This window comes from Juglans regia, chromosome 13 (genome assembly GCF_001411555.2).
Source record: "Juglans regia cultivar Chandler chromosome 13, Walnut 2.0, whole genome shotgun sequence".
NCBI lineage: Eukaryota > Viridiplantae > Streptophyta > Magnoliopsida > Fagales > Juglandaceae > Juglans > Juglans regia.
Window position 1 is genome coordinate 33,034,011 of NC_049913.1, and position 11,668 is coordinate 33,045,678.

Here is an 11,668-nt window from a genome sequence, read left to right on the forward strand (position 1 = left end):
ATGGAACCAACACTCACATCAAAGGAAAATGTTATGCTTACTGTTGGGTGCTCCCGTTGTTAATTTTTTTTTTTTAATTTGATTAAATAAATATTTTTTAATAATATTGTAAATTTTTTTAAAAAATTTATATTTTAAAAAAAATCATGTAAAAAAAATAAAAAATCATATAATATCCGCCCCAGCGGTCGGCGTAGACCCTCCCTCAACCACGTCAAAAACCCTAGTTGAAATCCTTTATTTTTTTCACTTTATTCCTCCCCCATGCCAACAGCAACCACGGCCAGAACCCCCCACGTGAAATCAATTCTATACCTCACAGCAAACCACCATAGCCTTTCTTCCAACAAACGAAGCACCCACTCGCCGGGAACAACCACAGAAACCGCCGACCCAGCCACCTGAGACAGACACACAACCTTTCCTCTCTCGGTAAGCCTCTAAACCCTTTTTCCGTCGTTCTCTCTCCACCGCTTGTAACCAAATAGCCCGTGTTTTGCCCAGCCACCATTGACCACAGAGGACATCGGAGCACCCCCACGCTGCCCAGAAACTACCGGCCAGCTAAATCCCGTCGGATCTCCACTATTCCGGTAGGCCCACTACCGTCCGCCATCCTTCTCTCTCTCTGTTGCTTTCGGTTTGACGGTCTCTCTCTCTCTCTCTCTATGTCGCACCACCATGATCAAAGGGAGCCTCCAGTTGCGCTGCCGTGACTCCCAGCCAACCACCCAGACCCACCGTCGCAGTTCGTTCTTCTCTCTCTAGGTGAGTATCGCACGGCTTCTCCCTCCCGAGCCCTCTGTTTCTTTGCCATATTATACCATCTCTTTAGATTTATAATGGGCCCTTGGGCCTTAAGCCCATCTGGCCAAGAGCCTTTGATTCCCAAGTGAACTGACTTCTCACATTGGCCTTGAGCCTTCCCATTTTCTAAGGGGGCTGATTTCATTAACTTGTATATTGTTTAAATGTGCCGAGTTCATGTGGGGCTTAATGTTTATATTAGCTGGTTGTATTTTACAGAAAATATTCAAGGGATTTAAAGTATATTTTAAAGTATGCTGATGAGTCAATTTTTAATTTTAAAGTATGCTGATGAGTCAGTTTTTAAGTTAATGTTGCCATTGTCTATCAAATTGGATTTTTAATAAAATTATTATGTTATATTTTAAATAGAAAGGAATATGTTATGAGTTTTAAATAATAGTACTATCTATTAATCTTAGTATAACTGAATATTTTAGATTGAAGTTCATGATATGTATTTAATTAACTAGAATGCTACGACACGCTTTTCTAAAAAGTTAGTGACGTTTAGTGCTTCCTATAGGTCACAAACTAAGAAGTGAGATTGTGGAAGCAGCGCTAAGAGGTAAGTAGCATGATCATAACTTCATGTGTGCTGTAAATATTCATTTCTTGCATGAAAAATGTGATGTTTGCCTACGCTACGCTACAAGCCAATTCAAGGTTAACCCCTTTTCACGAACATCGATGAATTTCGATGATATGCTTGTGAATAAGACTGCATGCTATGTTGATATGGATTGTTGTTAGATGGAGGAGGTGTTATGAAAATCACATTTATGCCATGTAATGTAATGTTTAGATCATGTTATGCCTTGCCTATGCTATGCTATGCTATGTGTGTAAGACTCATGTTAATATGCCATGTTTAATGTTATGCCTTGCACAAGAGTACGTCATGGCGTGTAAATTCATGAAGTCAAACATGTTGACATGCATTATGAAAGTTAGTAAGAAAACACATGAATGACAAGTAAACTTTAAGATTGGCCTTATGTTATGGGTGGATGTGCAAGCTACAGACTCAAGCGTGGTCCACCACATGTAAGCTATAATGTTTGAGATGACATGGACACAAGCATGTTTCACCACAAGTTATGTTATGTGGTGCCACAGACTCAAGAGTGGTTCACCATATGATATGTGATAACACTGACTCAAACGTGTTTCACTACATATTATGATACGTTATGTGGTGCCACGAACTCAAGCGTGGTTCACCGTATGATGTGATAACACAGAGCCAAGCGTGTTTCACTACATGTTATGATACGTTATGCGGTGCCATAGACCTAAGCATGGTTCACCCCTATGTACAAATGATAAGTCATGTACAAATGATAGGAAATGGATGGAGTCAGTCATTCATGCATCCATGTTACGTGTATTTCCATGATTATGTTTAATTCCGCTTATGTTCCTTATAAATGATCTATATGTTATGTGTATGTGTGACAATGTAAGTTTTCAAAATTAAGCTTAATGTTAAACTAAGTTAAGATTACAATATGATGTGCTATTATTGAGTCTTCGACTCATTTGTTTGTTTATCCGTTTTATGTTTTAATGTCCCAGATGATGATTTCGTGGATACAGAGCAGGAGTGCCAGGAGTAGAATAAATTCCAGAGACTTAGTGTATGATTTAAACTTTTAAGCAGTGTTAGTATCACAGAGAATTAGCTTATATCATTTATTTTATGTTTTAGCTTATATGTTATGAAAGACTGACATACTAAGTTAGTTTTATGATCCAATAGATGAGGCATTTTATGTGATTGAATCTCTTTACTGGGAATTATGTTATGAACGTACGTAATATTTCTAACCTACGGGAAGGGGTGTTACATCACTTCTACACGTTCATTTTGCTGCTAACATTTACTATTTGGTATATTTCCCCCTGTTTAAATCATACATGTTATATGTTGACTGCCCCTTGATATATTTTTCACTATGTTCTCCACACTTTTTGCTCCCACAAAGGTGTTTTTCTTGGGCAGTGAAGAACTTACTTTTTGCTTCCACCATGTTTTCAGATCAAACTGGAAGAGTAAGAGTATCCATTGCATAGGTGTGCTCTTTACAGATCCTAGCAATAGTAGGAGCTACACTAGCCAGGCTCTTAATCATCCCTCTGGGAGAATCTTGAATCAATATGTTCACCCTCTAAAATTTGCGTCTGGTGAAACTTATTCTGTTCTTCAATCAAGTAGTCTTCAGCACTGGTTCAAAAACTGGCAAAAACTCAGGGAGCATAAATTGACAGCAAGCACTTTTGCTGCAGCTATTGGGTTTTGGCGTCGCCGAAGGGTTCAGCTGTGGTTAGAGAAAATTGGGGCAATTGAGCCATTTTCTGGAAACCTGGCTACCTGTTGGAACAATATTAAAGAAGAGGAAGCACTTGAAAGATACAAGCTCATAACCGGTAATACTGTTTTGTTTCCTGAATTTCAGGTCTATGGTGAGAGAAACCCAGAAGATGATTGGCTAGCAGGTTCACCAGATGGAGTAGTTGACAGGCTGGTTTATGATTTGCCTTCACGGGGAGTGCTTGAGATAAAGTGTCCATTTTTCAATGGAGATATGAGCCAGGCTGTCCCTTGGTCACGAGTCCCTCTTTACTGTATTCCACAAGCTCAGGGTTTAATGGAAATAATGGACAAGGATTGGATGGATTTCTATGTTTGGACTCCTAAAGGGAGTAGTCTATTTCGGCTATACAGAGATATAGAATACTGGGATGTGTTGAAAATGGCACTCTCTGATTTCTGGTGGAAACATGTCCAGCCAACCAAGGAGTTGTGCAGTAAATCTGTAATCACGAATCCTCTCACTCAATTACGTTCACTTAGGCCAGCTCCTAGGCATGAGTTATGTAGTTATATAGTTTATGAAAGTAAGCATGTTGTCGATAACTCCAAGTTGGTGATGCGTGAAATTTATGGAATACTCCAAAACTGATGCACCGAATGTATCTAGTTTTGGTCTTTGAACTTCTATTGCTTTAAGTGGATGAGATTCTTTATCTCTATAGGAGCTAGTTGAAATATTGTTTGCTCGAATTTTTTTAACACTTGGAAGTAAGCTTTTATGGGAACTGTCACCTGCAAAAGGAAGAGGAAAAATACATTGCTGGTAGAAGCAGAAATTCTCATATTAGTCATGATTAATCAGATATATGGAAGAGAATGTAGTAATACCATCCTTGGTGTGTGACTACAAGGGAGTGGATATATTTCCCTCTACATGGACCATGTGATAGATCGCAAATGGGAAGCTCTGAAGGTTCATAATTTCATCAGGTACTGACTAGCTAACTTCTGCGGTGGCTAGTACATATAAGCTTTGTTTTTGTTTTACAAATACTCTTGCTTTTGCTTTTGGGTCGGGTTGAAGGTTGACCCAATGGCTGCCAGCAGCTGAACCTAGTCTTAAAATGGGATTTGAGGCCTGAAATCAGGCCTGGGTTTTGTAAGGTTTGGGTGGCTCTGGTTATCCCCTTTAATGCATATCTCCCACAATATAACATCAATTTGTCACTGGACTTATTGATAAACCTTGATGAACTCTACATCAAAATAGGGTTTGAGGTCTAAAGGCAGGCTTGGGTTTGGTCAAGTTTGTGGTTGTTTAGGCATGAATGGGACGTGTACCCTTTTCCGCATATTTTCAACGTTCTAATATCAATTACTTTGTCTCAGTGCTTATTGATAAACTATGCCTTGGAAGCAATTTAGTTTATGATATATGAGTGGAAAGAGACCAGTTTGATGGGATTTATGCTTAAAACATTGGATTATATGTCTTCTTGTAGTCTTAGTTGCACGGGGCTGTGTTTACAGTGTTGTGTTATTGTGTATTGAAGATTATACTTTATAGAGTTGTCTTAATATTGTTCCATGGATATGAGAACTTGGGATAGCTTATATGTTATATGTGAGTGTGTACTTGTAAAAAAAAAAAAAAATGTTATATGTGAGTGTGTATTTTTCCAATGGTCTTTGGACCAAATGGAATCTCCTCTGGACCGGACATGGCCCATGGGTTAAATCCTATACTAGTGTAGGAGTTGCATTTAACTACAAAAACAAGGTATTGATCCTTGTGCTCTTGTCCTTGAGTGTTTGTGGAGAGTGGAGTTAAAACCAGTTAGTTGCAGTTTTGCATGTGCCTTGATGCATTTAGCAGTTTTCAATGCGCATTTATATTTAATCATAATGATTTTGTCTTCAATTGAACTAGTGTTTAATCATGGCAGCGAGTTCTATCCTGTTTTGATTAACCTTCTACTGCTTCAGCATGTGGTTGATATAGGGTACCATTTGATCATTTAAGTTTCAAATGCAGCCCATCTATCCAGATCTTCATCAAGGGTGATGTCGCCAGTGACTATCAAGTGAATGCTGGCTGGTTAGTGCCATCATCGTCGTGGAGTAATAAATGGTAACAAGCTACTTTCAGAAACAAGTTGCCTCCCCGAAGAATTAGTGTCAAAATAGAAATTATGCAGCAGAGTTGAAAAGATGAAGGGTTTGAGGTAATTTGTGTATCTTTTAACCTTGTTTGAAAGGGTTGTTAGCGTGGTGGGGTTATCTAAACGTTTTGTCATTACTGCGTTTGTATGTTGAGATAAGTTGAGTCGTGAATAGTAGTATTTTATAAGTTCCATTGAGAAGTGCTTAACTTTTTTAAGTTGAGATGGGTTTAACTTTTTAGGTTGAAATGTATGAAGGTAGTTGAGATAGGGAAGATGAGAGAGAGAGAGAGACTTGTAATATGTTTTGTAACTTCCAGCTAAAAATGGCTTCATGGAACAATTTCTTGCATCTCCTCAATGACCATGCGAAATTTTTTTTTATTGGTTAATAAATTATGTATAAATAGAGTTTGAAATTACCATCTTATCCTATGTTCCATTGTTATAAGTAGAGGAAATATCAATTAAACAAAAGCTCGATGACAGAGACCATGTGATGTGAACTCCAATGGACTGTAACAATGACAATCAGCAAAAATAAAAATAAAAATTGATAAAAATTCTGTTCTATGGGAAAATCTTCACTAGTACGTTAACTGCTTGCTTCTATGAATGGTTGAATAAAACAAGGGATTCACAAAACCCCTTGTTTTATTCAACCAATTTCTGTTGGGACTTGAATTTTGACAAGGAATGAAAGCTCTTGCTTGTAATATTATTTGGGTCCATACGTTTACTGATGACAACACAACACATACTTAGAATGTGGAAGGTTTTTACATTAGTGCTTTTAATTTTTTATATAATTATAATAAATTTTATAACAAGTGGTATATTTACATACCAACTTATAACTTATAAGAAGCATAACTGAAGAAAAAATTGATTATATTTGAGGAAGAAGCAAGAGAACATGACACTTTCATTTTGCTTTTGCAGTGAATTACACACTAGCTATGCAAAACCGATCTTATCCCGTTGTATTAATGTGATAATTTTTATATAATAAAGAAATTTTATAAAAATAAATTTATAAATTTACAAATGATATAGACATCAAATTATAAAGTTAATTATATTATAAAATAGATTTAATATATACTATAAAATTATATCAGTTTATGAGTTTATTTTTAAGAAAACTCTTCACAGTAGTGGAACTTTTCTTTCCATCTAAATCAACTCATAATTAATAAACAGTATATACATATAATAGGTATAAAATTAACTAATCGAAAAAAAAATATCTTGATGTATAATTTTATAGGGGATCCCTTCAAAAAAATAAATATATATATATATGAAAATGATAGATTTGTAACTATTTTTCAACTACTTTACTCCTCTATTTTTTAATGGAGCGATATGTTATATCGGTTGATTTAATATAAATTATAAAATAATTATAAATAAATTGTAAGTATATATCAAATGAAGAATAAAATCTAGGACATATATAATATATACACATGACACATCTTTTCAAGAAATATTAGAGCATTCGCATTGGAATATCCAAATACAAATGCAAAAGCTCAAATAACTAATAAAAAATGAAAAGTGGCTGTATTGGATTATGCAAGTGTAAAATCAAATGGCTTTTAGCTACAGTGATTCAACTCTTTCGGTCATATTTGACTTGATACTGTAGCTCAACCAAATGTTTATTTATTATTTTCTTCCTCTCTCTCTTCCCTCTATTTTTCCAATATTAATTAGTTGTTTTTCCACTTCAGCCTCTATACAAAGTGCATCAAGCCAAATAAATGAACAAGTATTGATACTAAACAAAAAAATTAATATTGTAAAATATTAATATTTTCATATAGCTCTTAATTTAGAAAAAAATAATAATAGAACAAAAAAATTGAAAAAAAAATATTATTAAATTTAAAATATTTTATTATTATTTTAACTAATAGATGGATAATTTAATATGAGAATAAAATTTGAATGGAATAGCCAAATACAAAAGAGCGGCACTAGAGCCACCGCTCCCAGCTACCGCAGGGAGCTACCGTTAATGGTTTTGTGATTTTTAATTTTTTATATTTTCTTTTTTGTATTTTTTTAATACATTTAAATATTTTTAAAAAAATAAAAAAATTCATAATATTATTAAAAAATATTTACTTAATCATTAAGTAAAATAAAATAAAATAAATAAATAAAAAAAATAGAACAGTAAAAACCATTGGTAAAACTCATTGATAAGAGTAGTATTATTCAATACAAAATCATATGATATTATACAAATTTTATGTTTGCATATGCATAATCCAATATTAATACTCTTAGCACTCACTTCTCTTCCCCGCAATATATGTAAAAGAGAGTTGGATTCAAAATTTCCTCTAACTATTTTATTTTATTATTATAATTTTTTTAAATTTTTATGTAAAATATAATAAATAATATAATTTTTTAAAATCTTAAAATAATATTAATATTAAAAAATAATATTTTATTTTAATATTCACAAATCATTCGACTGATCTCAACAAATTTCTGAAACCAAACAATCTTGACTGGAGTGAGCCTCACTTCCCATTCCCTAGCACACCCACACTCATTCTAGGACAGAGAAAGCCACAGATCTATCGACAAAGAGATAACAAACTTCGTCCGTAGATTGCGAGGAACGCTCAGGTTTTTACTCTCTAGAGAGAGCCAGAGACAGAGACAGACAGAGCCATTTTTGTTTGACAGTAAGAGATGGAGGAGTCAAAGGCATTGGCTCAAAAGCACCAACAACAACAACAACAACAAATGATGCTACAACACCATCAACAGCAGCAGCAACAGCAACAGCAGCAGCAACAATTCCTGCTTTTTCAACAGCTTCAGAAGCAGCAGCAGCAGCAGCAAGCGGCGGCCATTTCTCGTTTCCCGTCGAACATCGACGCGCACCTGCGGCCGATTCGACCCATCAATCTTACACCAAACCCTAACATCCCTAACAACAATATTCCTAATTTGCAGCAAAACCCTAACAATCCGAGCCCTCAGCAGCAACAATCGCAGCAGCAGCAACAACAACTGCAGCAGCAACAACAACTGCAGCAGCAGAATAGGGCGATCCGACCTGTGAATCAACCGGAGCTCCAAATGGCTTATCAGGACGCCTGGCGGGTCTGTCACCCTGACTTCAAGCGCCCCTTTGCTTCTCTCGAAGACGCCTGCGAAAGGTTGGTTTTCCTTTTTCGGTTAGGGTTTCATGTCTTTTATGTTTTCTGAACGACTGGTCTTGTGAAATGTGAAATTTTGTGAATTTCTGTTTGTTGCTGAGGAAAAAATCTGTTGGAAGCAATAAACTGGTTTTTGTATGTACTTAGACATTTTCATTACCCTATATGCTTTGTTTCAATGTACTTCTCTTTTGCCACCAATGGGTTCTACATATATTTTTGCGTTGGTTGTATAATCGCATTATGAAGGGTTGAAGTGAATTATTAGCGGGATTTGCTACCCTATATGTATGATGGTAGTTTAAAGATATATTCATCTATACCTACAACGTGAGTTGTTTTGAAGAATATTGTATATGGGATGATTTAAATTAGTTTATTGGAGATTTAAAAAAGATCTCAAAGCTAGGTAATTCACTGTCTTTGGATTTGTATACTGGAAGCTAGGTAAAAATATCTGGATTCCATAATAGAGACAGAAACTGGATAGTTACGTTTTGTCTAAGTAGCTAAGATGTTATTTTCCCTATTTTTCTGGGTGAATACAACAATTTACGTACATGAGGCCGGAAGAAAATTGGTGTTTTCTGTATATGGCACTTTAGTATGAATAAATGGTGTGATTTTCTTAAATTTTATGTTCATACATGTGGCACATTGAGAATTGGAAAGCTATGTGAGTGTGGTTTTCCCAAATATTTGAAAGCAGATATAGATACAAACTGAATATGGATTTTGGTGTTTGGAGTCATGTGCCATACCGTGTTGAACTGTTTGGTTTTGTTTTGGATAGCACAACCTTGCCATATATATGTTGGTTGTGTTATAACTGCCACAAAGTGAAAAGCAAATATGCACAAAAAAATTAAGGAAAAAGATGCAACAAGTAAATGCTATTTTGATGCTTGAAGTGGAACGGTGGGATCAATTTTTCTGAAATTTGTATTGGAATGGTTGATGTTGTAGTTAGAATTAGATGTTAAACAACTATACTGTGTATATTGCTGTGATAAAGTAAGAAATGTATATGAATGTTTGTGTGTTCCATTGGCATTTCAGTCTATGCCACTGTGGTAAGCTTTGGGGATTTCTCTTTACAAATTCTATGCTCATAAAGCACTTTTTATAACCATACACTGTCCAGATTTTAGTTGTGCTTCGAATATCTGATGTAAGAAAGTTAGTACCCTTTTTACTTATAAAAAAAAGTTAGTACCTTTTGTCCTAATTTTTTTCTACATGATGTTGTGCTTCATTATTTGTCAATGTTGTCTGGACTTTCAGTTTTTAGCTATTTGTGCTTAATCTCTGGATGCTTTATTGGTCAATTTGATAAAGATGTCCATCTTCTAGGGGTGCTGGAAAGGCACCCCCCTGTATTCGGCCCACCTGCCTGGCCCCCTAGGGCACGGTGGGATAACCAACCCTGCCCGCACGGCCTTTTCATTTCTTTTTCTTCCCTCTCCCCTCTTATTTATGATTCATCGCCTCCAACAGATCCACGGCAGTGAGGTCTCTAATCCTTGGCACTGCCATGGGTCCCATCTCCTCCAACAGGACGACCCACGGCCGCAGCTGTGGGTCCTTTTGTCCCAAACCCACATCATGGCCGTGGGTCCCATTGCCTCCAACGAAACGACCCATGGCCACAGCCATGGGTCCTTTCATTTGCAGACCATTGGGTGTTTGATATGCTCAAACCCACGGCAATGCCGTGGGTCACGAACTTTGAAGATTCAGTCTGTAGATCATATCTGTTCAGATCTTCAGATTTGGTCTGAGATTATTTGAGTGAGATGAAAACATCATTACCTTCTTGAAGTTGCTTGTGTAGGTTAATGTGTTTGGTTGCTTTTTGGGAGATGGATTAAAACTGCGCATCATACAATTAATTAAATTAGCCATATTTTGTTGTTTAAACATATATTTTCTTCTCTGAAGAAGGAAATCACCTCATCTACGATATGTTGCATATATTCCATTCCTCTTTTTTGGTTTTCTCAAGATAAGTTATGTTCATGTCTTAGGAAGTTTATAATCTACAATCAAATTTATTTTAGTTTATTTTCAAATTATTTGAACAATGATAAACTAGAATTTGTTTTACTTCAGAGGATGTCTTACTCCTGGATTTCTACCGATAAAAAAAACAAATGTCTTATTCCGGGCTTTCTTAAACTCTATGCAGATTACTACCTTACCATGTGGTTGCAGACTATGAAGCAGAAGAGGATGATAGGATCCTCGATTCTGACACCACAGGCCAGATGCCCTCTCGATCCCAACAGTGGGATCATAACATTGCTACCAAAGTTGCGGAGTTCACAGCCACATTTGAGAAGCAGGCCCTTGCCTTCAACATAATATCCCGCAAACGAGCTTTGGGGGAATTTCGATCTGAGGAGAGATTGATGATAGAGCAGGCTCTTCTCCAAGAGGAGAGGCGAGCCATTCTGGACGTAAAATCAGAGATAGAGTCCAGAGAGAAGGCTGGTCGTGAGGCTCATGAGGCAAAATTGCGAATGGCGGCCATGGTCCAGGCAGAGCAAGCTCGAGCTGAATCGCAGGCTCATGCAGAAATGATGGCCCGAGGCCCAATAAGAGCAAGTGCACTTGGGTCCCAGGGCAATGACGTTGCAATTGGTCATGACATGGTAGAGCATGAGCAAGGTGGTATCGCAGATGAGATGATAAATGGATGGGGAAGCAATACTCAAAGGGATGAGAAGGAGCCATCTGAAGATTTCTTGAACGATGAAGAGACTGAAAATGGAGCGGCAGGCATGCAGGATGGGTGGAGAGAAGTAGGGGAATTTGATTTGAACACTAGATGAGACTTGAATGAACAGGGTAATAATGGTAAAAGCTTGACTGCGGCAGAGCATGCATTAACTTTGATCGGGTTCTTTTACTCATCATCTCATACTTCATACAAATGACATAATGTATATTTTAATTTTTTTTTAATTTTTTAATTTTTTAATTTTTTATTTTATTTTATTCTTGTTAAACTAATTGAGTTGTTCAACTTATCATTTATATAATATACACTACATACTTAGTATGGAAAAAATGAAAAAAAAAATTACAAAAGGTGTGATGTGTAGAGGTACTAAGTAGAATTATTCTTTTGTTATTCCCTGTGCTTGCTTTGTTTAGTAGATGGGGAATATTTTAGAGAAAGCTACAAA

General features: G+C 36.2%; 2 protein-coding genes across 2 annotated transcripts; both read left to right on the forward strand.

The window, feature by feature from the left end:
* Positions 1 to 210: 210 nt before the first annotated feature.
* Positions 211 to 5,638, forward strand: LOC109003787. Its single transcript, XM_035684643.1, has 7 exons — positions 211 to 432; positions 505 to 593; positions 692 to 768; positions 1,334 to 1,375; positions 2,386 to 2,447; positions 2,849 to 4,114; positions 5,160 to 5,638. Exons 5-6 carry the CDS (start codon positions 2,386 to 2,388, stop codon positions 3,771 to 3,773), a joined length of 987 nt encoding a protein of 328 aa, XP_035540536.1. The 5' UTR covers positions 211 to 432; positions 505 to 593; positions 692 to 768; positions 1,334 to 1,375; the 3' UTR covers positions 3,774 to 4,114; positions 5,160 to 5,638.
* Positions 5,639 to 7,788: 2,150 nt separating this feature from the next.
* LOC109003788 (histone-lysine N-methyltransferase 2D) lies at positions 7,789 to 11,560 on the forward strand. The gene is made up of 2 exons (XM_018982082.2): positions 7,789 to 8,477; positions 10,666 to 11,560. The coding sequence occupies exons 1-2, from the start codon at positions 8,005 to 8,007 to the stop codon at positions 11,309 to 11,311; spliced, it is 1,119 nt and encodes a 372-aa protein (XP_018837627.2). The 5' UTR covers positions 7,789 to 8,004; the 3' UTR covers positions 11,312 to 11,560.
* The last annotated feature ends 108 nt before the right edge of the window (positions 11,561 to 11,668 follow it).